The sequence below is a fragment of the Pogoniulus pusillus genome, chromosome 36 (assembly GCF_015220805.1).
Source record: "Pogoniulus pusillus isolate bPogPus1 chromosome 36, bPogPus1.pri, whole genome shotgun sequence".
Lineage (NCBI taxonomy): Eukaryota > Metazoa > Chordata > Aves > Piciformes > Lybiidae > Pogoniulus > Pogoniulus pusillus.
The window spans coordinates 1,817,037-1,841,869 of record NC_087299.1 but is presented as its reverse complement, the minus strand read 5'-3'; the positions used below and the strand labels follow the sequence as shown (position 1 = coordinate 1,841,869).

Sequence of the window (24,833 nt, the reverse complement as noted above, 5' to 3'; positions counted from 1 at the left end):
GGGCACACCAATGGCCCATGTTCAGCTGGCTGCCAACCAGCACCCCCAGGCACCTCTCTGCCTGGCTGCTCTCCAGTTCACCTTTGCCAGAAGTGAACTCAAGCAGACCCCAAACCCCAGCTCCCCCCGACCAAAAGCCCCACACTTACCCAGGTCCCCGCTGAGCAAGGCCTCTGCCAGGGGCGGGTTGCGCTCCTTGAGCAGGGACAGCTCGTGGGGGTTGGCCAGCAGCATCTCCCGCAGCAGCACAGGGTTGCTCAGCCCCTGCGGCACCCCCGGCGCAGAGGTGCCCGGGACCGCGATGCTGCTGAAGTCTATCCTGGGCAGACCTGGAGAGACACAGGAGCTGTGAGTGCTGCTGGGCATGGAGGGACACAGGAGCTGTGAGTGCTGCCTGGGCACAGAGGGACACAGGAGCTGTGAGTGCTGCCTGGGCACGGAGGGACACAGGAGCTGTGAGTGCTGCCTGGGCACAGAGGGGCACAGGAGCTGTGAGTGCTGCCTGGGCACAGAGGGACACAGGAGCTGTGAGTGCTGCCTGGGCACAGAGGGACACAGGAGCTGTGAGTGCTGCTGGGCACAGAGGGACACAGGAGCTGTGGGTGCTGCCCAGACACGGAGGGACACAGGAGCTGTGAGTGCTGCCCGGGCACGGAGGGACACAGGAGCTGTGAGTGCTGCTGGGCACAGAGGGACACAGGAGCTGTGAGTGCTGCCCGGGCACGGAGGGACACAGGAGCTGTGAGTGCTGCCTGGGCACAGAGGGGCACAGGAGCTGTGAGTGCTGCCTGGGCACAGAGGGACACAGGAGCTGTGAGTGCTGCTGGGCACAGAGGGACACAGGAGCTGTGAGTGCTGCCTGGGCACAGAGGGAAACAGGAGCTGTGAGTGCTGCCTGGGCACAGAGGGACACAGGAGCTGTGAGTGCTGCCGGGCACAGAGGGACACAGGAGCTGTGAGTGCTGCTGGGCATGGAGCGACACAGGAGCTGTGAGTGCTGCCCGGGCACAGAGGGACACAGGAGCTGTGAGTGCTGCTGGGCATGGAGGGACACAGGAGCTGTGAGTGCAGCCCGGGCACAGAGGGACACAGGAGCTGTGAGTGCTGCTGGGCACAGAGGGACACAGGAGCTGTGAGTGCTGCCTGGGCACAGAGGGACACAGGAGCTGTGGGTGCTGCTGGGCACAGAGGGACACAGGAGCTGTGGGTGCTGCTGGGCACAGAGGGACACAGGAGCTGTGGGTGCTGCTGGGCACAGAGGGGCACAGGAGCTGTGGGTGCTGCCCAGGCACGGAGGGACACAGGAGCTGTGAGTGCTGCCTGGGCACAGAGGGGCACAGGAGCTGTGAGTGCTGCCCAGGCACGGAGGGACACAGGAGCTGTGGGTGCTGCCTGGGCACAGAGGGGCACAGGAGCTGTGAGTGCTGCTGGGCACAGAGGGGCACAGGAGCTGTGAGTGCTGCCTGGGCACAGAGGGACACAGGAGCTGTGAGTGCTGCTGGGCACAGAGGGACACAGGAGCTGTGAGTGCTGCCTGGGCACAGAGGGGCACAGGAGCTGTGAGTGCTGCCTGGGCACAGAGGGACACAGGAGCTGTGAGTGCTGCTGGGCATGGAGGGGCACAGGAGCTGTGAGTGCTGCTGGGCATGGAGGGGCACAGGAGCTGTGAGTGCTGCCTGGGCACAGAGGGAGACAGGAGCTGTGGGTGCTGCTGGGCACGGAGGGACACAGGAGCTGTGAGTGCTGCCTGGGCACAGAGGGACACAGGAGCTGTGAGTGCTGCTGGGCATGGAGGGGCACAGGAGCTGTGAGTGCTGCCTGGGCACAGAGGGACACAGGAGCTGTGAGTGCTGCCTGGGCATGGAGGGACACAGGAGCTGTGGGTGCTGCCTGGGTGCAGAGGGACACAGGAGCTGTGGGTGCTGCCTGGGCACGGAGGGACACAGGAGCTGTGGGTGCTGCCTGGGTGCAGAGGGACACAGGAGCTGTGGGTGCTGCCTGGGCACGGAGGGACACAGGAGCTGTGGGTGCTGCCTGGGTGCAGAGGGACACAGGAGCTGTGGGTGCTGCCTGGGTGCAGAGGGACACAGGAGCTGTGAGTGCTGCTGGGCACAGAGGGACACAGGAGCTGTGGGTGCTGCTGGGCACAGAGGGACACAGGAGCTGTGAGTGCTGCTGGGCACAGAGGGACACAGGAGCTGTGAGTGCTGCTGGGCACAGAGGGACACAGGAGCTGTGGGTGCTGCTGGGCAGAGGGACACAGGAGCTGTGGGTGCTGCCTGGGTGCAGAGGGACACAGGAGCTGTGGGTGCTGCCTGGGTGCAGAGGGACACAGGAGCTGTGGGTGCTGCCTGGGCGCAGAGGGACACAGGAGCTGTGGGTGCTGCCTGGGCACGGAGGGACACAGGAGCTGTGGGTGCTGCCTGGGCGCGGAGGGACACAGGAGCTGTGGGTGCTGCCTGGGCACGGAGGGACACAGGAGCTGTGGGTGCTGCCTGGGCACGGAGGGACACAGGAGCTGTGGGTGCTGCTGGGCACAGAGGGACACAGGAGCTGTGAGTGCTGCTGGGCACAGAGGGACACAGGAGCTGTGGGTGCTGCTGGGCACAGAGGGGCACAGGAGCTGTGAGTGCTGCTGGGCACAGAGGGACACAGGAGCTGTGGGTGCTGCTGGGCACAGAGGGGCACAGGAGCTGTGAGTGCTGCTGGGCACAGAGGGACACAGGAGCTGTGAGTGCTGCTGGGCACAGAGGGACACAGGAGCTGTGAGTGCTGCTGGGCACAGAGGGACACAGGAGCTGTGGGTGCTGCCCAGGCACGGAGGGACACAGGAGCTGTGGGTGCTGCTGGGCAGAGGGACACAGGAGCTGTGGGTGCTGCCCAGGCACGGAGGGACACAGGAGCTGTGAGTGCTGCCTGGGCACAGAGGGGCACAGGAGCTGTGAGTGCTGCCCAGGCACGGAGGGACACAGGAGCTGTGAGTGCTGCTGGGCACAGAGGGACACAGGAGCTGTGAGTGCTGCCTGGGCACAGAGGGACACAGGAGCTGTGAGTGCTGCTGGGCATGGAGGGACACAGGAGCTGTGGGTGCTGCCTGGGCACGGAGGGACACAGGAGCTGTGGGTGCTGCCTGGGCACGGAGGGACACAGGAGCTGTGGGTGCTGCCTGGGCACGGAGGGACACAGGAGCTGTGGGTGCTGCTGGGCACAGAGGGACACAGGAGCTGTGAGTGCTGCTGGGCACAGAGTGACACAGGAGCTGTGAGTGCTGCTGGGCACAGAGGGACACAGGAGCTGTGAGTGCTGCCTGGGCACAGAGGGACACAGGAGCTGTGGGTGCTGCCCGGGCACAGAGGGACACAGGAGCTGTGGGTGCTGCTGGGCAGAGGGACACAGGAGCTGTGAGTGCTGCCTGGGCACAGAGGGACACAGGAGCTGTGGGTGCTGCCCGGGCACAGAGGGACACAGGAGCTGTGGGTGCTGCTGGGCAGAGGGACACAGGAGCTGTGGGTGCTGCCTGGGCACGGAGGGACACAGGAGCTGTGGGTGCTGCCTGGGCACGGAGGGACACAGGAGCTGTGGGTGCTGCTGGGCAGAGGGACACAGGAGCTGTGGGTGCTGCCTGGGCACGGAGGGACAGAGGAGCTGTGGGTGCTGCCTGGGCACGGAGGGACACAGGAGCTGTGGGTGCTGCTGGGCACAGAGGGACACAGGAGCTGTGGGTGCTGCTGGGCAGAGGGACACAGGAGCTGTGGGTGCTGCTGGGCACAGAGGGACACAGCAGCTGCACTCTGGCAGCAGCAGCAGCCGGTGGCAGGTCACTGGGTTAGCAGTGCTAGAGCCTATTTATGTAACTGCTTCAGCCTCTGATCTGGCCCAGTTCTTGATCTCCTGTAACGCACTTAATGCATCACAGACTGAGTATTTCCAGCTCCACAAGTGCTAATGCCACGGGCAGGGATGGCAAAGCTAAGCCCTGTGTGGCTGAGGAGCTTCTGAACCTCTCTGATGCAAAGAAAGCAGGGGAGGCAAAAAGAGGCACAGGAATCATTTGTGCAGAGCTGCACTGCAGGTACCCATCCTGCAGCTGAAGCACAGAGATGGACACCTCAAGCAATGCTCCCAAACCCTTTGCAGACAGCAGCACTTCTCTTGAATAGCCTACCTCAAATCCTGCCTCCAGTGCTGCTGCCCCCACAGAGCTGTGGAGTGAGGCCAGAGGAGGCCACAGAGGCGATGGCAGGGCTGGAGCAGCTCTGCTGTGAGCACAGGCTGAGGGAGCTGGGGGGGTGCAGCCTGCAGAGGAGAAGGCTCCAGGGGCACCTCAGAGCTGCTGCCAGTGCCTGAAGGGATCCTGCAGGAAGGCTGCAGAGGGACTTGTGCTGAGGGGGTCTGGAGGCAGGCCAAGGGCAATGGTTTGGAGCTGAGGCAGAGCAGGGTTAGAGTGGAGCTGAGGAAGAAGCTCTTCAGTAGGAGGGTGGTGAGAGTCTGGCACAGGCTGCCCAGGGAGGCTGTGGATGCCTCCTGCCTGGAGGTGTTCAAGGCCAGGTTGGATGAAGCCTTGAGCAACCTGAGCTAGTTGAGAGGTGTCCCTGCCCATTGCAGAGGGGCTGGGGTAGATGATCTCCAAGGTCCCTTCCAACCTGAGCCAGTCTGGGATTCTGTGATATTTTATGGCAGAGATCTGCCAGGAATGGCTGCTGAAGGGAGAAGAGAGGAGCAGGGCTCTGCTCAGATGCTATCAGAGGAGCCTTCCACATGTGCACATGGTTACATGACTCAGTTTGCTCAGAGGCAGCTCCTCTGGGTATTGGTCACAGGTCTGGATCTGAGTGCAGATCTGAAAAGCCTTTTAACATTTCTGGGCTGCAGAGATATGGATCTAAGAATGGCTCATAGAATGGTTTAGGTTGGAAGGGACCTCAAAGATCATCCAGATCCAATCCCCCTGCCATGGGCAGGGACACCTCCCACTAGCCCAGGTTGCTCCAGGTCTCATCCAACCTGGCCTTGAACACCTCCAGGCAGGGGGCAGCTACTTCCCTGGGCAACCTGTGCCAGTGTCTCCCTTCACTCTCAAGAATTCCTTCCTCATCTCCAGTCTCAGCCTCCCCTCTCCCAGCTCACAGCCATTGTCCCTCATCCTGGCACTCCCAGCCCTTACCAAAGTCCCTCCCCAGCTCTCCTGGAGCCCCTTCAAGTATGGGAAAGCTGCTTTAAGACCTCCCTCAAGCCTTCTTTTCTCCAGCCCAAACTCTCTCAGCCTGTCCTCACAGAGGTTTTTCAGCCTCTTCATGGCCCTCCTTCGGACTTGTTCCAGTAGTTCCATGTTCCTCCTGTACTGGTGGCACCAGAACTGGGCTCAGGGGCCTCGGGAGGGCAGAGCAGAGGTGCAGGATCGCCTCCCTTGTTGCTTGTTCCTGCACCACTGCAGCGAGCAAGAAGGGAACCAGTGTGAAAGCTCACACAGAGCATCTCTGCTCCCTGCCTGTTACCTGCCTCCCTGCCTCTGCTTTTCCCCAAACCCAGATTTTTTATGACAGCATCTGGTTGTTTAGGATAAAGCCCACACTCCACATGAATCCCTTCAGCCAGGTCTGGCAGCCCTCTAACCCACCCCCAGCCACCCTGTTCCCTGGCAGGGCTGCAGTCGGTGTCTGATCAGCATGGAGGGAGATCTCTGCCCACCCCAGCAGAAGGCAGCACAGATCCTCTCTCACCTGGGAATCGCACAGCAGGTCGTGGCTCCACAGCCTCCTTCTGTCTCAGAATCACCACATCCCCATCCTTCAAGCCATAGGAGGCCAAGGATCTGTTGTTGTCGGTCAGAGGCCGCTCAGCATAGACGATCTGTTGGTAGAGAGAGTGCAGTGAGGACACCAGGAGCAGGTAACATCCTGCTGCTGCTGCTGCTTCTCTTCACTTCCTTCAGGGGAATGCTCCAGGAAATGCTCTGGATCCTCCTCTAGTGCCAGAGCTGAATCAGAGAATCAGGCAGGTTGGCAGAGAGCTCCAAGCTCAGCCAGCACAACCTAGCACCCAGCCCTGCCCAACCAACCAGACCATGGCACTCAGTGCCCCAGCCAGCCTTGGCTGCAACACCTCCAGCCACACAGACTCCACCACCTCCCTGGGCAGCCCATTCCAGTGCCAATCACTCTCTCTGACAACAACTTCCTAACAACATCCAGCCTCAACCTGCCCTGCCACAGCTTCAGCCTGGGGCCCCTTCTTCTGTCCCTGGCTGCCTGGCAGCAGAGCCCAACCCCACCTGGCTACAGCCTCCCTGCAGGCAGCTGCAGACAGCAATGAGCTCTGCCCTGAGCCTCCTCTGCTGCAGGCTGCACCCCCCCAGCTCCCTCAGCCTCTCCTCACAGGGCTCTGCTCCAGGCCCCTCCCCAGCCTTGCTGCCCTTCTCTCAACACCTTCCAGCACCTCAGCATCTCTCTTGAACTGAGGAGCCCAGAACTGGACACAGCACCCAAGGGGTGGCCTGAGCAGTGCTGAGCACAGGGGCACAAGAACCTCCCTTGTCCTGCTGCCCACACTGCTCCTGAGCCAGCCCAGGATGCCATTGGCTCTGCTGCCCACCTGGGCACTGCTGCCTCCTCTTCAGCTCCTCTCTGCCAGCACCCCCAGCTCTCTCTCTGCCTGGCTGCTCTCAGCCACTCTGGCCCCAGCCTGCAGTGCTGCTTGGGGTTGTTGTGGCCAAAGTGTAGAACCCTGCACTTGCCTCCCATGAGAGGATGAGATTGAACAAGGTCCTCTGCCCGCCCATCCAGCCCAGACAGGTCCCTCTGCAGGGCTCTCCTACCCTCCAACCTGCCCACAGGCACCTCTACCTCAGGCACAGCAAGACCTCAGTGCAGAAGTGGTTGGGCAGTGACACAGAGCTGCTCTTACTGACACCCAGCACTGGTCTCAGAGAAGGGTTGGCCTCTCTGGATTCGAGGCTGGGATGATTAATGGGAAGCAAGCCTTGCATCAGTGCTCTTTGCCACACATACCCCAAGCCCAGCCTCTACGATTACACAAGTCCTGGACAGCATCATCTGCCCCAAGGCAGGTCCACAGAGGGATAGATCCATAGAATGGGTTGGGTTGGAAGGGACCCCAAAGATCATCCAGTTCCAACCCCCCTGCATTGGGTAAGACACCTCCCACTAGCCCAAGTTGCTCAAGGCCTCATCCAACCTGGCCTTGAAGGTGCCCAGGGAAGGGGCAGCCACAGCCTCCGTGGGCAGCTTGTTCCAGTGTCTCCCCACCCTCTGTCCAGAATGCCCCAGTCCAGCCCCTCTGCCATCCCCACAGCAGGGTCCCCAGAACAGCCAATTTCACAGGGACCTCAGTGGCTCCTGCTGCACTTCATGAGGTAACTCTGTCCAGACCTAGCACCCAGAGACAGCACTGCTGAGACTGCTGTCAGCCACGGTGGGGAATTAACTGCTCTTGACAGCAAAACACAAAGACACATCACCCCCCAGGACAGCAACCTGACTTGGCAAAGGGCCCAGAGATCAAACACAAAATCATCCTGAGGTGAAAAGTGCCAACAACCACGGACTCATGTCTAGTCCCATCAGACCTGTACGACCTCCAGCTGCCCTAAATCACAGGAACAATGAGATCAGGATGTGTTGTACAGGAACAACAGCTCCCAGAAATGCTGTCTGTCTGCTCAGCACTAAGGCCCCCGTGCCTTCATCACAGCACAACCAGACAGGGCAGATCAGTTCCCCAGCCTCCTGCTCCTGGCAGGAGCCCAAACCAAGAGAACTTGGCCTGAGCTCCCCAGGCCTAGGATCAGATTTCAGGTTTAGCACCTTGCTGAGCAGGACCCACATCTCTCTGGGTCTGGAAAGGGCTGGTTCAGCCACAACAGGTTTGCTGCAGGTTGGGACTGGCAGAGCTGCGTGGGAGAAGCTCCTGCAGTCCTTGTGTGGATGTTCTACAGCTCTGCCTGATGCTATCACAGGTGGCAGGTCCTGGAAGGAGCCAAAACGTCTCAATTACTACAGATCTGAATCACAGAATCATTTCAGTTGGAATAGATCTAAAAGGTCCTCAAGTCCAACCAACCTGTCACTCTACCAAGTCTGAAGCTAAAGCACATCCACCCCAGGCTGGTGAGGGTTGGAAAGGACCTCTGGAGATCATCCAGTTCAATCTTCCGGCTAGAGCAAGGCACCCACAGCAGCTTGCCCAGGAGCACAATGGCCAGGTGGGGTTGTGGTTGGAAGCTCTCCAGACAAGGAGACTGCACAGCCTCTCTGGGCAGCCTGCTCCAGGCCTCCAGCACCCTCACACCAAGGAAGTTTCTCCTCCTGTTCAGGTGGAACCTCCTGGGTTCCACGTTGTGCCCCCTGTCCCTGGGCACCACTGACAAGAGTCTGGCCCCGCACAGGTCCTTCAGCTCTTGCTGAGCTTTGCTCAGATCTCACATCTTTCAAACAGCTCCATGGACAGAGATCCAACCACCTCCCTGGGCAGCCTGTTTCAGTCTTTGAGAACCCTTCCAGCAAAGATGCTTCTTCTAATGTCCAACCTAATCCTTCCCTGGCACAACCTGAGGCCAGCTAAGACCCGAAAGACCCTGCAGACTTCTGCTGCTTTACTCCAGGAGCTCGGAAATGCACCAGACTCTCACTGAGGCATTCCAGCAGCAGAGATCCAGCAGCAGCAAAATCAGACAAGACAGAGAAAGCCAACCCAGCAAGAGCCACACACACGAGCAGCCAGAGCCATCAGAAGCAGGGAAACTCAGACTAGAAACAAGCAGCAGCTTCCTACCTTCTCCTTAACAACGCCCTTCCCAGCCTCAGCACTATTGCACCAGCCTGGGTCCCTTCCAAAGCAAACAGAAGCTATATTAAGGCAGGCAACCTCTGCTCTGAGGGTTTGCAAGACATCAGTGGAGTAATTAAGGTTAGCTCGTGATGGGAAGAGTCCCTGAGCATCCTCTCACGTTACCAGGCACGGCCTGGCTCAGGAGCACTGCTGCCCGCAGAGCAATCACGCTGCTGCTGCACGTACACCTCTTAAATGGCACTGTCCCTGCACGGCCACTCTGCCAGAGACAACTTAATCAGTTTAAGGGAGGTTCTGCCTCTGTCATCTTGCTGGGATTGAATTTATGAGCTTTGAGCCTTAACACTCAGACAATGAATTAAGTGCCAGGCACTGGCTCTGCGTCCACAGCATCCGGCTCAAGGTGCTTCTGAGCCAGGCAGCTCTGCTGGGCAGACAGCTGAGCCCATTCTGCTGCCTCCTGCTTATCTGCCTTGGAGCATGTTTCTGTTGGCTCGACAGGTATTGGACAGAGACACCCCTGGAGGTGACCTGGGGCTGCTAAGCCTGGAGAAGAGCAGCCCCAGAAAGGATCTAATCGACACTCAGCAAGAGCTGAAGGACCTGTGGGGAGCAAGAGACTGGGGCCAGGCTCTTGTCAGTGGTGCCCAGGGACAGCACAAGGGGCACAAACTGGAACCCAGGAGGTTCCACCTAAACAGGAATAACTTCCTTGGTGTGAAGGTGCTGGAGGCCTGGAGCAGGCTGCCCAGAGAGGCTGTGGAGTCTCCTTGTCTGAAGAGCTTCCAACTACAACCCCACCTGGCCATTGTGCTCCTGGGCAAGCTGCTGTGGGTGCCTTGCTCTAGAAGGGAGATCGGACTGGATGATCTCCAGAGGTCCTTTCCAACCCTCACCAGCCTGGGGTTCTGATGATAAGGGTGCTGATAACACACAACAGTTGGATTTTGCACAGTGTCACAGGGCACAAACACCTTATGGAGCAAGGAACCTCAATGAAGAGCACCAGGCAGCCCAGAGCAGCCCAGGAACCCAGCACCTCTGAAATCTTCCTTTGAGTGGACAAGGACAGGAGACACAAAACACAAAAAGGAAAACAAAGGAAAGAGCAGTGCTGCCAGAGCATGGCTCTGGCAAGAGCCTCCCCAGCCCCTCTCCAGACAAGCCACTGCCTTGATGCCTGGAGGACACTGCAGCGAGCCCAACGATTTCGGCTCTCCACACCCAGCTCCTCTTATCTCTACAGCCTGCCAGTCCCTCTTATCTCACACCACCCTCCTTGCCCTCCGACTGCAGCCACCCCTCAGAAACCTGGAGTCCCCTGCTCTGCCAGCACCCCAAACTGCAGCACGTGGGATGAATCATGGAATCAACCAGGTTGGAAGAGACCTCCAAGATCACCCAGCCCAACCTAGCACCCAGCCCTAGCCAGTCAACTACACCATGGCACTAAGTGCCTCATGCAGCCTCCTTTTAAACACCTCCAGCCACACAGACTCCACCACCTCCCTGGGCAGCCCATTCCAGTGCCAATCACTCTCTCTGACAACAACTTCCTAACAACATCCAGCCTCAACCTGCCCTGACACAGCTTCAGCCTGGGGCCCCTTCTTCTGTTGCTGGCTGCCTGGCAGCAGAGCCCAACCCCACCTGGCTACAGCCTCCCTGCAGGCAGCTGCAGGCAGCAATGAGCTCTGCCCTGAGCCTCCTCTGCTGCAGGCTGCACCCCCCCAGCTCCCTCAGCCTCTCCTCACAGGGCTGTGCTCCAGGCCCCTCCCCAGCCTTGCTGCCCTTCTCTGGACATGTTCCAGCTGCAGAGAAGGAGCTCAGGGTGGATCCTCCACACACAGCTGTGGTTCCCTCCGCCCTGCTCAGCCCTTCCCACTACATTCATCCTCTTTTCTGTGCCACCATTGGCACTTCTAATGCAATGCACACCCTGGGCATGGAAAACCAGCTGTAAACCACCCAGTCTGGTCAGTGTGACACAGCCTGTTTAAGGAGGGTGGTTTAGGCACACAGGATCCTTCTACACAAGCTGCTTCCCTGACAACTTGGAGTTTTAGGACTTTCTACCCATTGGCCATTTCCCACCCTTGAAGATATTCAAGGTGAGGCTCGACAGGGCTCTGGGCAACCTAATCTGGTTGAGAATGTCCCTGCTGACCGCAGAGAAGGTTGGACTGGATGACCTTTGAAGGTCCTTCCCAACCCAAACCATTCCATGATTGAAGGTCCTCAAAATGCTTCACGAACACTGGGCAGAAACAGTGAAGAAGAAATAATAGATACAGAGCTAGAAACCACAGAAAGAGATTCAGAGAATGGGTTGGGAGAGACCTCAAAGATCATCCAGTTCCAAACCCCCTGCCATAGGCAGAGACACCTCCCTCCAGCCCAGCTTGCTCAAGGCCTCATCCAACCTAGCACTGAACACCTCCAGGGTGAGGCAGCCACAACCTTCCTGGGCAACCTGTGCCAATGTCTCCCCACCCTCACTCTAAAGAATTTCCCCCGATCTCCAGCCTCAACCTCCTCTCCTCAAGCTTAGAGCTGAAGCAAAACACTGCTGAAACGGCAGATGGGTGAGCAGAAGGGAAGCAGAGGTGGCTACGAGAAGCACAGCGCTGATCCCTGCCACCCGCTGCTGAGGCATCACAAAACTCTAAGTGCAAAGGAAAGGAGCTCCCAGAAAATGTAAGCTGGGAAGCCTGTGACCCCTCATGATCCTAGAATAGACCCAGAGCTGGCAGGTTGCATGACACAAAAGGGACAAAGCTGGTGGTGAGGGGTTTATGCTCCACGCTCCTGGAAGTATCTAAGACACCAGGCAGAGTCCCACAGGCTGAGGCTGTCCCCATTACCAGCCACACACTGGGAGTCGTCTGGAGAGCTCCAGGTAGGAACAGCTAGGAGGTGGTTTCTCCCTTTCTGCTGGCCAAAAATGAAGAGCTTTCCCCCAAAGGAAAATCCTCCTCACCTAGATTTTCTCCCCCTTCTTTGGAGACCACTTCCCCCTCAAACCTAACCCAAAATAAAAGGCTCACCAAAGGCAGGGAGCAAGCAAAAAGCCACGGGGGAAGCATGGGGAACCTGCTCAGTGAGAGAACACACTCAAGGGCTGCTGGTTCAGCTGTTCTCCCAGTGCTGACTAACAGCTGCTCGCCTGGAAAAAACACCCCAATAACTGAGGTTGGGGAAGCAAGAAAACAAATGCCCAGGTTGGTGGTGGAGTCACCAGCCCTGGATGCGTTTGAGGGTCGCTGGGACGCGGCGCTCAGGGATGTGGGTTAAGGTGAACCTTGTGGAGCAGGGTTACAGGTCGGGCTCGGCGATCCCGAGGGCTGGTGCTGTGATCCCGGGGTTAACTCTGCCAGCTGCGGCCAGAAAAAGGAGCTGGCGTGGGCCCGTCCCGCACCGCGCTGCCACGGGCACACACGGGGGGAGGACGCCAAAGGAGGGGAGCCTGGCTGAACCCCAGACAGCCAGTACAGCCCGGACGGACGGACGGACGGCAGCCACCCCCGAACTGCGGCTGCAGAGGGTCCCTGCGGGGGGAAGGAGGTGGTGGTGCCACACTGGGGCCTCATGCCCGGGCAGAAAAAGCGAGGGGGAAAACCTCAGTCTGCCTTTTCCGCCCCAGGCACGGGCAGCAACCCGAGAGGGTAACTAAAGCCTTTCTCCGACGGCTCTGCCTCGTTCCCTGGGCTGAGAGGAGAGCACAGGGCGCGACCTCCCCCCGCCCTGACCCCCACTCCTCTGGCTCCAGACCCTCTCCCATTTAACACCAAAGCGCCCAGCAAACCCCGCAGCTCCTCTGCCTTTCAGCTCCACGCCGCAAGGACCCCCCGGTCAGACACCGCGGCAGGAGGCACCCGGAGCTCTCTCCCGGGGAAGGAGAAGGATTGCGAGGCCAAAACGGAGGCGTTGCTTCCCAGAACGGAACAGGTCGGCAGCGGGGACGGAACGGGAACCTCCCCACCCGAAATAACCCCCAAGCTCCGGGAGCCGGCGGGGCGGAGGCCCCGGGGGCTGAAGGAGGGATGCAGCCGTTCCCAGCCCAGAGGACCTCAACCCCGGGGGAGCGGGAGGAAAGGACCGGGCCCAGCCCTGGTGCTCAGGGGGAGCCCGCAGGCGGGCAGGGCCTGACCTGGCTCTCGGCCGCCGGGATACCGGACTCCAGCTCGCAGAGAGCGCGGAAGTTTTGCAGTTCGAAGTCCGCATCCACCTGCAGGGAGAAGGTGAGCTCGCTGCGGTCGCGGCGCAGACAGAACACGGTGAGCAGCATGGCCGCCCCGCCGCCGCCACCGGCCCCGCCAAGCGCCGCCGCCAAGGGCCGCCGCCGCCGCCGTCAAGCGCCGCCGTCGCAAAGCTCCCGCCCCGCGGGCCCAGCCGTCAATCAGAGCCGCTGGGGCGGGAAGGGGGCGGTCCTCTGCTCGCGCAGCGGCGTGGGGCGGGGCCTGCGGGCAGTGGGCGGAGCCTGAGCCGTCGCTCGGGGGAGGGCAGCGCCCCTGAGCGGGACCCCCAAATGCAGCCCCCCCCAAGTCCCCATCCCCTCTGCGCTCACCGGCGCCTCTGACCCCGCAGTGCTCCAGTAGGGACCCCTGGGCCCTGTCCCCATCGTCCTGCCCCAAAACCAGCCCAGTGCACCCCAAAACTGCTCCAGTGTGACCCAAAAGCCACACGCCCTGTTCCCTTCAGCCTCTCCACTTTGTCCCTGCACGCTTAAGACTGTATTTCACAGCTTTGTTTCTCCCCAGACCTCTCTTGTGCACTTTGGGGTGCTCCAAGGCCTTTGGTGAGCACTGGGGGTATCCCTGAGCCCACCTGTTTGTTTTCCAGGACACAGCAAGGCTTTTTGGGGTGCTACATCTTCCTCAGTGTGCCTTTGAGGACACCTCAGACCCCTCTGTGATTCACTTTTTGGGGTGTCCTAAGTCCCTCTGCATGCTCCAGAATCCAGTTTGCCCTTCACTGTGTTCCAGCTTGGCACCATTCAGCTGTTCTCTCACAGCCCACCCACAGAAGCCCCGGAGCTGCCAAGGGTGAAATGGGAACTTGTCCCTCAAAAGCCACCCACAGCTCTGGGGATGTGACAGAAAGCCCTACGGTGAATCCACTTATTTCAACCCATGGTGAAAAGAACCAGATTTTATTTTGGGAAGGGAGAAGACCTCCAATCAAAACCATTCCAACAGCAGGGAGAGACTAACACGGTGAACTCCAGGAACACCCCCACAGGAGTCATGGCTCCAGCGCTGAAGATGCTTTGGCAACACACTTCCCCCCCAGGATTTCATCTTCTTTCCTGTGAATGCCTCCATGTGCGAAAACAAAGCCCAGATGCAAACCCAGTGCCTCTCTGGCACCTGCCAGTCCTCACCAGAGGGGCCTGAGCGCTGCCTGGGGCCAGGGAAAAGGCTCTTCCTCCCAGAGGGAGCTCAGTCGGACTTCTCCTTCTCCTTCATGTGCAGGAAGACGATGCTGAACAAGAAGAGCCCAACCATCATGGAGAAGGCACCGGCGTAGTAGGGGTAGGCTGAGGGGATGAACCGCTCGTACTGCGTGTGCTGGAGGGGCCGCACCGACACCTGCCAGGGCAGAGAGTGGTCCCGTGGGTCCTGCAGCCCAGGCACCAGTCCCCTCGGGGGGGCTGATCCCCACTACACTCACTTGGGTGGAGGAGTAGAGGTGTGTGTAGCCCAGCCGGTTGTAGTCCACTTTGAACTGGAACACTCCGTAGACATCGGGCAGCTTGAATCTCACACTGTACTTACCGCCTGAGCAGGAGACAGCAGCGTTCAGGTGAGGTGACAGGTAGAGGGGACCCTCGGTGAGGTCTCACCACACCAACAGCACTGGGGTCCCCGAGCCCCCCCAGGGAGAGGCTCCTACCATTCCTCTTCAGGAAGGTGCGCACGAAGGGATCGATGCGGACGAACTCCAGCTGGATGTCGTCTCCGTCAAAGGGCACCCACTTGCCATCGGACAGCTTCTCGATGACGATGCTGTACTCCTGCAACGAGCCCCCCACGGTGCACTCAGCAGGAGGTGCCCCAAAATGAACCTCAGCCCCTTCTGCGACAAAGCTGGAGAGGGGCCTGGAACACAAACCCTATGAGGAGAGGCTGAGGGAGCTGGGGGCGTGCAGCCTGCAGCAGAGGAGGCTCAGGGCAGAGCTCATTGCTGTCTACAACTACCTAAAGGGGCATTGTAGCCAGGTGGGGGGTGGTCTCTTCTCCCAGGCAACCAGCAATAGAACAAGGGGACACAGTCTCAAGTTGTGCTGGGGTAGGTCTAGGCCAGATGTTAGGAGGAAGTTCTTCACAGAGAGAGAGACTGGCACTGGAATGGGCTGCCCAGGGAGGTGGTGGAGGCACCGTCCCTGGAGGTGTTCAAGAAGAGACTGGATGAGGCACTTAGTGCCATGGTCTGGTTGGTTGGATAGGGCTGGGTGCTAGGTTGGACTGGATGATCTTGGAGGTCTCTTCCAATCTGGTTGATTCTATGAGTCTATGATTCTGAGCTCAGATTCTCCCAAATTTCCTAAGGGTGTTGAGTGACCTGAGGGTCCTAATCGAAAAGCAGCTGAAGGAGAGCCAGCAGTGTGTCCAGGTGGCCAAGGAAGCCAATGGCACCTTGGCTGGGATCAGAAATGCTGTGTCCAGCAGGGGCAGGGAGGTGATGGTCCTCTTGTGGTCTGCTCTGCTGAGGTCACACCTCAAGTGTTCAGTTCTGGGCACCTCAATACAAGAGACATGTGGAGGTGCTGGAGCCAGTGCAGAGGAGGGCAAGGAAACTAGGAAGGGCCTGGAGAATAAATCTGCTGAGGAGCAACTGAAGAAGCTGGGGATGGGTAGTGTGAAACAGAGGAGGCTGAGAGGAGACCTCACTGCTGTCTGCAGCTACCTGCAGGTTATGGAGAGGCTGCTGCTGGGCTCTGCTCACAGGTGACAGAGTAAGAGGGAATGGCCTCAATCTGCACGAGGTTAGGTTTAGACTAGATATTAGGATTTTTTTTCCCAGCAAGAGTGGTCAGGCACTGGAATGATCTGCCATGGGAGGTGGTGGAGTCACCAAGCCTGGGGATGCTTAAAGGTCGTTTGGATGTGGTGCCTGGGCACATGGTTTAGGGTAAACTTTGTAGAGTAGGGTTTGGGTTGGACTTGGTGATCCCGAGGGGCTTTGCTAGCCTGAGTGTTTCTGTGATGCTGTGACAGGACAAGGGGGAATGGTTTGAAGTAGGACAGGGTTTGACTGGAGCTGAAGAAGTTCTTCAGTATCAGAGTGGTGAGACTCTGGAACAGGTTGCCCAGCCAGGCTATGGATGCCTCCTCCCTAGGAGTGTTCAAGGCCAGGCTGTATGAGGCTTTGAGCAACCAAATCTAGCTGAGGGCTGTCCCTGCCCATGGCAGGGGGTTTGGAGCAGATGAGCTCTAAGGCCTCTTCCAGCCTGAGGCGTTTTGTGACCCTATGACTCAAGTTCCTTTCCCGAAGTAGCTCTGCCCTGCCCTGCTGCCCAGCCGGTGGCCTTACCACGAGGTCGGTGACAGTGTAGGCGTTGGGAGGAGTGAGCTCCCCCACGCGGTGGTGGGACACGGCCCCGACACGCAGCACTCCCTCCTCCTTGAACACCCAGCGGGACAGGGCCACAGCCAGCTCGTAATTGCCTGTCTGCGAGTACCTGAGGACAGAGCAAGGCTGAGGAAGGAGAGCAACCAAAGTACACCACGGGCCAAACCCAAACCACCCACAGATGTGACAGCCACTAGACTCCAGCTGCGGTTAAAGCAGGCCAGGAGAAGGCATCACCCTCAACTGAATGCCAGCTCTCTGCAGTTTCCCACAGGGTGACCATTTGTTGCCTGTGTTACAGGACATCAGTGTCCAGCACAGAGCCACAAAGATGGTGAAGGGAATGGAACAGCTCTGTTATGAGTAGAGCCTGAGGGAGCTGGGGCTGTGCTGCTTGGAGGAGATTGAGAGGTGACCTCATCAATGTAAGGTGAGTGCCAGGAGGCTGGGGCCAGGCTCTGCTAGGTAATGCCCAGTGCCAGGGCAAGGGGCAATGGTGGAAGTTGAGGCAGAGGAAATTCCATTTAAACATGAGGAATTTTTTCCCTGTGAGGGTGCCAGAGCCCTGGCACAGGCTGCCCAGAGGGGTTGTGGAGCCTCCCTCTCTGGAGATATTTAAAACCTGCCTGGATGTGTTCCTGTGTGATCTGCTCTGGGTGACCCTGCTCTGGCAGGGAGGTTGGACTGGATGAGCTCTGGAGGTCCCTTTCAGCCCCTGACATTCTGTGACTGTGTGACATCCCACAGCTGGGTTAGACTGGATGATCTTGGAGGTCTCTTCCCACCTGGTTGATTCTATGATTCTAACTGGAATATTTTACTGAGCTAAATTAAATCCTTAGCTGTGAGAAGACAGGCAAAAACCAACAGTAGCCTCTATCACCCATCCCTCTGCTGAGAAACTCAACCAGTCAAAATAGAGGCAAGACACTCACTGCTCAGTTAGCTCTCAGTTCTGCCCCCTCTCTGGTGGTCTGGTCTGTGTGGTTGCCTCTGCCTGAAGTCTTTAATCCGACCTAACCCTTTTTCCTCTAACCTCCTTGTCGTCTTTTTGACATCCTGCCTCAGATCTCTCCAGATCTGTCAGGTGAGACAGAGGGGGCCTAGTCTGGTTATTTCTGAAGGGAGTGATAGAGGGACGGGGGAGGTTTGGGCCGGGAGCCAATCTGATTGTTTTGGGAGGGACAGTGGTGTCAGTGTTATCTTTAACTGCTAAGTACCTGTAAACAGTTGTGTCTCTATCTGCTTGTACACTGCCCAGCTGTAAGCACAGCTTCACTCCTTAACTCCCAGCCGGCAGAGTCCCCTCTGGGTGCCTCCACTGGGGGTGGAGGAGGACGGGGAGAGGTAACTCCCAAACCACCACAGCTGCCCAGACATTGCTGAGGCAGGGGCAGCAGGAAGCCAACGCACCTCTTGGAGCCGGGGGTGGCCTTCTGCACGGCGGAGTTGAAGAAGGCATCGCTGAAGAAGTCGAGGGAGCCGCTGAAGACCACGCGGGCGTTGTTGCGCGCCTGCAGCCCCGCGACCAGCAGCGTGTTCCTGCCCACGGCGTGAGGGTACTGCCGGCAGCAGGGGTGACAGTCAGCAGCCACCCAGCCACTGCTCGGCACGGCTGCACTGCAACAGCTGAAAGGCACCCACAGGCAGGCCGGGGAAGGGCTGTTCAGAAGGGCCCCTGGGGAGAGGGCGAGGGGCGATGGCCAACGGTTTGAAACTGGAGCAGGACAGACTGAGGTTGGACATCAAGAGGAAGTTCTGCACAGTGAGGGTGGGGAGACATTGGAACAAGTTGCCCAGGGATGTGGTTGAGGGCTTGTATCTGAAGATATTCAGACTCATTGTGGCCCTGTGCAGCCTGATCTAGTTGGAGGTGTCCCTGCTGCCTACAGAGGGCTGGGACAGTTTAGAGGAGAAGGCTCTGAGGTGACCTTATTGTGACCTTTCAGTATCTTAAGGGGGCCTACAAGAAAGCTGGGGAGGGACTTTTTAGGCTGTCAGGTAGTGATAGGACTGGAGGGAGTGGAACAAAGCTAAAAATGGGGAGATTCAGATTGGATGTTAGAAAGAAGTTCTTCAGCATGAGGGTAGTGAGACCCTGGAAGGGGTTGCCCAGGGAGGTGATCAAAGCCCCATCCCTGCAGGTGTTTAAGGTCAGGCTGGATGAGGCTCTGGGCAGCCTGATCTAGTGTGAGATGTCCCTGCCCATGGCAGGGGGGATGGAACTGGATGATCCTTGTGGTCACTTCCAACCCTGACTGATTCTATGATTCAATTATTCTAAGATGACCTTTGAGGGTCCCTTCCAACCCAATGCAATCTGAGAGTCTGTGATCAAAGAGTTAATCTGCAGGGTGGAACAGTCTGACTGCAGCAGTGTCTGCAATCAAGCTGAAGCCAAAAAGCTCCAAAAAAACAGTACAGAGATTTCCAGCTTCTGCCCTTCTCGATTGGAATTCCACCAGCAGATATGCTCTGATCTAGCTCAGCCCTTTCTGCCAAAGCTTCCCTCACAGTGGACATTTTCCCACAGCAAAAAGCAAACAGGAAGATTCTCAGGACAATGTTGGCAAGCAGGTGACAGCCTGACCCTTTCAAATCAATCAGGACATGAAACACTTGAGGATTTCCCCAGGCTGCTGAAATCTGGAGGACTTAATCCCAGAAGCATAGCCCAAAGGAGGAGATAAAGGAATGGAGCATACCTGAGTAATGGGCTTGTCTGGGAAGAAGGAGTAGGAGGTGGAAGAACCAGTCAGGATATCCAGCACCAGGGGGTTGTCAGGATCAGCCACCATTCTGGTAGGGACAGGCACTGTGAGCAGCACAGAACATCCCAGGGACCCCCGAAGGCAGAACTCACAGCTCTACCAATCTCCTCATACTTTGGAAGTGTAAGACAACCACAGAGCTCACACAGCCCAAAAAGCAAAACATCTCCACAGGACACACTGAAAAGTCTCACCAAATATACTGAGAAACCTTCCTGAGCCACGAACTAAGCTGCTTTGGTGATGTTGGCTCACTTTTGGGCCCCTCCCTCCAAGAACACTGAGAAGCTGGAGCATGTCCAGAGAACAGCAATGAAGCTGGTGAAGGGTGTGGAGAACAGGGCTGGGGAGGAGCAGCTGTGGAACCTGGGGGTGTGTAGCATGCAGTGGAGGAGGCTGAGGGGAGACCTCATTGCTCTCTATAGCTCCCTGAAAGGAGATCTGAGCCAGGTGGGGGTTGGTCTCTCCTCCCTCATATCAGACAACAGGAGAGGAAGTGGCCTGAAACTGTGCCAGAGGAGGTTTAGGTTGGACATGAGGAACAACTTCTTTGCCGCAGGAGTGGTCAGGCACTGGCACAGGCTGCCCAGGGAGGTGGAGGAGTCCTCACCCTTGGATGTGTTCAAGAAACCTGTAGCCATGGCACCTGCAGACAGGGTTTGGTGGCCATGGTGGGGTTGTGTGGCTGGTTGGACTGGATGATCTTAGAGGCCTTCTCCAACCCATTCTGCAGTTCTATGCTAACAGGCACAGCTGGGTGACTCCACACTCACCCCACAGCAACACCATCCCTGTGCTGTGTTTACCCCCAGCAGCCGCCTCCCCTCGCTGCCCACGCCGCGCCTTGGGCTGCTTACCCAACTCCTCGGAACAGGATGGGGTTCAGCACTGCCTTCCCCACAATGGTGGGGGCCTTCAGGAGGTTCTCAGCATCTGCCACGATCAGGGTGTGCTGGGAGCAAGGAGATCATGAGGAGAGGCTTCCTCAGGGTCTAGCACAAGCAACAGCTTCTCATGTTCATGTGAAAGTTGTGGGCGCCTCAGTTCAAGGACAGGGAACTGCTTCAAAGAGTCCAGCCCAGAACCACAGAGCTGCTGCAGGCAGTGGAACACCTCCTCAGAGGCCAGGCTGAGGGAGCTGGGGCTGGGAGCTTGCAGCAGAGGAGCCTGAGGGCTCAGTGCTGTGCTAAAGATGTGCAGTGTGGGAAGGATGCAGCCAGGCTCTGCTCAGGGGCAGCCAAGGACAGCACAAGGGGCACTGGGGGCAAGCTGCAGCAGAGGAGGTTCTGCCTAAACATAAGGAAAAACCTTTTCACTGTGAAGGTGACAGCCCTGGAGCAGGCTGCTCATCCTCCTGGATGTATCCCTGGGTGGCCTGCCCTGGGTGACCCTGCTCTGGCAAGGATGTTGGACTGGATGATCTCCAGAGGTCCCTTCCAACCCCTAACGTTCTGTGACTCGCTGAAAGGTTATTGTGTTTTGGCAGACAATTAGGAGTGGGCAGCTGCTGAGTGAATAATTATCAATTTAGATGATGAACTAAAAGGCAAAAAGCTATCATTTGTTTAAATCAGATTAATCTGTGATCCATAAGGAAATGTGAAGCAACTTCTGGGAAAGAGAGCAGGATCCAGAGTGTTTTACTCCCCCATGTTTTCTGACTTCCCAGCTGAAGGCCCTGGGGTTGTTCAGCTTGCAGAAAAGGAGGCTGAGGGGAAACCTCACTGCTCTCTACAACTCCCTGAAGGGAGGCTGGAACCAGGTGGGGATTAGTCTCTTCTCCCAAGGAACAAGTGACAAGGAAAGAGGAAAAGGCCTTGGGTTATGACAGGGGAGGTTTAGGTTGGACATGAGGAACAATTTCTTCCCCTTGAAGATTGTCAAGGCCTTGACCAGAATCAAGAGGGAGGCTGAATTTCCACCTCTGCAGAGCTGTGGTCCTGAGGGCCATGGTTCAGCACCAGCCTTGGCAGAGTCAGAGAATGGTTGGATGCAATCACCTCGAAGATTATTACCAACCAAAACCATTCTGCAACTCTAACTTTCACCTTTAAACTAGGACAGCATCCAGCTGCTGCTTCAACAGCCTCAAACACAAATCATCATGAGAAGGACACAGAGCTGCTGCAGTGAGGCCAGAGGAGGCCACAAAGATGCTGCAAGGGCTGGAGCAGCTCTGCTGTGAGCACAGGCTGAGGGAGCTGGGGGGGTGCAGCCTGCAGAGGAGAAGGCTCCAGGGGCACCTCAGAGCTGCTGCCAGTGCCTGAAGGGATCCTGCAGGAAGGCTGCAGAGGGACTTGTGCTGAGGGGGTCTGGAGGCAGGCCAAGGTTTGGAGCTGAGGCAGAATAGGGTTGGGCTGGGTCTACAGGAAGAAGTTGTTCAGTGTGAGGGTGGTGAGAGCCTGGCACAGGCTGCCCGGGGAGGCTGTGGCTGCCTCCTTCCTGGGGTGTTCCAGGCCAGATTGGATGAGGCCTTCAGCAGCTGAGTGAAGTCGAGAGGTGTCCTTGCCCATGGTAGAGGGGTTGGAGTAGATGAGCTCTGAGCCATTCTGTGACTCTTTGGTTCCACAACAGTTCAGACCTTAAAGTATTGACTGACACTGGGAGGAAAACCACCCCAGGAACAAGCACATTGCTGTTCTAGGACTGTCCTGCACCTGAGCCATTGCAATCAGTGCCTGCCAAGGACAGACAGGTCATCCCCAAGCCTTCACACTTGAGTTCTCATTACCAAACCCCTTTACCTGGCCAGGGTCAGATATGTCATAGTTGTGATGGTCGATGACTGCTGTCCTCTCCTCATCAAACTCGATGCCACACTCGCTGCCCAGCTCCCGCAGAGGGTCACCTGGAAGGGCACAACAGACTCTGTCACCTGGCACGTTCAGGGTGTGACACCAGTCCCAGCACTTACAGCAGAAGTAAATCCAGCTCAGAGTCACATTTTTGACACTCTCCCAGATTAGCCCTGAGGAGCAACACAACCTCTCCCAGCTAAAACACCCACAAAGGCTATCAGTAACCCAACTCCTACAGCACAAACCTCAACGTTCACAGTAGGAAGCTGTGTTTTCTGCCCAGTTTTGTTGCAGACACTCAAGAGAAGGATGATTAAACTACTTAATCCCTGCAGAGCATAAGCAGCAGAGCTCCCTGGTACAAGGAGTGGCTGGAAGGTGCTGATTTGATCTGAAAGAGGCTTCTACTCACCAATATCCGAGCTGGCGGCGACCAGGACGCTGCCACCACCATCAATGAAAGCAGTGATGGTCTCCACATTGATGTTCCCACCAAAATCTGAAAGCAGAGGGCAGAAATTCACTGCTAGCTCTCAGAAATCTCACTGTGGCAGAATCAAATCACTGCAAGGCTCCAAAGCCTGTCCTGTGATGGAAAGAGCCACTCTTAACGGTCTGGGAGCGTCGGTGGCTTGCTGCCAGCTGCCACACACAAAGGGCAACATCCACGTTGCAAGACCTAATTCAGCTCACAAAACAGGTGGAGATCTTCTTCCAAAACCATCAGAGAGCTCCAAGGGCACTCGAGTTTCCCCCTCCTGCACTCACCTTCTATGGATGGGGAGAAGATGATCAGGTTGTCATAGAGAAACTCGCCGTACTTGATCAGCGACAGGCCGGCGTCGTCCGCGGTGCGGAAGGTGAGGTCGAAGCCTCTGTCTGCAGCCACAGGACAGAAGTGACAGCTCCTGCACTTCACAGGCTCAAAGCGTGGAGCAGCAGCAAGAGTCTCAATTTCACTTCCCAAGCAAGCAGCAGTATTTTGGAAAATGTGGCTTCTGGGAGCACGCCCAGGGCGCTGCCACATAAAACCAGGCAGGATCAGCCCCCTGGAGAGCCTCTCTGTTGCCAGGATGCCTAAGTGATGCTCATCAAGAGGGGACTAACGCTGCAGGGGACCCAAAACAAAGGCACAGCCAGGGAAACAACCCCCATTTCATCAGCTAAGGGACCCCAAACACTCCCCTGGTTCCCAGTCTTCTCCCTCGCCCAGCCAAGGGACCCCAAACACTGCCCTGGTTCCCAGTCTCCTCCCTCGGCTCAGTTAAAGGACCCCAAACACTCCCCTGGTTCCCAGTCTTCTCCCTCGCCCAGCCAAGGGACCCCAAACACTGCCCTGGTTCCCAGTCTCCTCCCTCGGCCCGCCTAAGGGACCACAGACTCCCCCTTCAACCCTTGCTCTCCTTCCTCGGCCCAGCTAAGGGACCCCAAACACTCCCCTGGTTCCCAGTCTCTTCCCTAGGCCAGCCAAGGGGCCCCAAACACTCCCCTGGTTCCCAGTGTCCTCCCTCGGCTCAGTTAAAGGACCCCAAACACTCCCCTGGTTCCCAGTCTCTTCCCTAGGCCAGCCAAGGGGCCCCAAGCACTCCCCTGGTTCCCAGTCTCTTCCCTAGGCCAGCCAAGGGGCCCCAAGCACTCCCCTGGTTCCCAGTGTCCTCCTCTTGGCCCACCTAAGGGCCCCAAGCACTCCCCTGGTTCCCAGTGTCCTCTCTTGGCCCACCTAAGGGCCCCAAGCACTCCCCTGGTTCCCAGTGTCCTCTCTTGGCCCAGCCAAGGGGCCCCAAGCACTCCCCTGGTTCCCAGTCTCCTCCCTAGGCCAGCCAAGGGGCCCCAAGCACTCCCCTGGTTCCCAGTCTCCTCCCTAGGCCAGCCAAGGGCCCCCAAGCACTCCCCTGGTTCCCAGTGTCCTCTCTCGGCCCAGCCAAGGGCCCCCAAGCACTCCCCTGGTTCCCAGTCTCCTCCCTAGGCCAGCCAAGGGGCCCCAAGCACTCCCCTGGTTCCCAGTCTCCTCCCTAGGCCAGCCAAGGGGCCCCAAGCACTCCCCTGGTTCCCAGTCTCTTCCCTCTCGCTCCCAGAGGCTCTTCAAACTGCCTTCCTCAGCCAGGCCAGGGGAACCCAAAGAGCTTCTCACCACCAACCTCCCCTTCTCGGCTCGGCCAGGGGAGCCCAAACACTTCCCTCACCTCCACTCTCCTCCCTCAGCTCCACCAAGGCTCCTCCAGCCACCTCCCCTCTCCCCTAGGCAGCTACCACCTCCTCCTCCGGCCCGGCCACCGGTCCCCAGCAGCCCCCCGAGCCGTACCCGCCAGGCTGCGGAAGAAGAGCGAGTGCGTGTCGCGCAGGCTGCCGTTCTCCAGCAGCACCAGGGTGCGGGGCGCCGCCGCGGCCGCGGCCCCGGCCCACGCCGCGGCCAGCAGCCCCCACAGGCGCAGCGCCGCCGCCATCTTGCTCACCGGGCGCCAAGCTGCCGCGGAAGCGGGAAGAGGGAGCGGGCGCCCAATCAGCGCCAAGCTCCTGGCCCAGGCCCTCCAATCACTGACAGCCAACTCCTCGCCGCCAGCCAATCAGCGACAGGTGCCGGGACCCCCGCGGCCGCCGTAGCGCCGCTGGAGGGTGGGCAGAGGCCAATGGGAGGAGAGCGAAGGAGGCAGGGGCGGGGAGCGGCACCGCGGGCTGGGGCGGGGAGCGGCACCGCGGGCTGGGGCGGGGAGCGGCACCGCGGCTGGGGCGGGGAGCGGCACCGCGGCTGGGGCGGGGAGCGGCACCGCGGGCTGGGGCGGGGAGCGGCACCGCGGGCTGGGGCGGGGAGCGGCACCGCGGCTGGGGCGGGGAGCGGCACCGCAGCTGGGGCGGGGAGCGGCACCGCGGGATGGGGCATAGC

The 24,833-nt window shown here is 58.6% G+C and overlaps 2 protein-coding genes across 2 annotated transcripts in view; both read right to left on the bottom strand.

The window, feature by feature from the left end:
• The window catches only part of DDI2 (DNA damage inducible 1 homolog 2), a 35,225-nt gene extending 22,089 nt beyond the window's left edge, over window positions 1–13,136 (bottom strand). Inside the window, 3 exon segments of the mRNA XM_064172158.1 lie at window positions 150–329; window positions 5,721–5,850; window positions 12,959–13,136. Coding sequence (XP_064028228.1) covers window positions 150–329; window positions 5,721–5,850; window positions 12,959–13,096 — 448 coding nt within the window. The 5' untranslated portion in view covers window positions 13,097–13,136.
• An 808-nt stretch (window positions 13,137–13,944) lies between these two features.
• DDOST (dolichyl-diphosphooligosaccharide--protein glycosyltransferase non-catalytic subunit) lies at window positions 13,945–24,396 on the bottom strand. Its single transcript, XM_064172177.1, has 11 exons — window positions 24,255–24,396; window positions 22,721–22,831; window positions 22,365–22,451; window positions 21,899–22,002; window positions 20,012–20,106; window positions 19,089–19,182; window positions 17,797–17,945; window positions 16,345–16,492; window positions 14,704–14,824; window positions 14,482–14,588; window positions 13,945–14,399 (listed from the first exon to the last, which is right to left on the bottom strand). The coding sequence occupies exons 1-11, from the start codon at window positions 24,394–24,396 to the stop codon at window positions 14,250–14,252; spliced, it is 1,308 nt and encodes a 435-aa protein (XP_064028247.1). The 3' UTR covers window positions 13,945–14,249.
• Window positions 24,397–24,833: the final 437 nt, after the last annotated feature.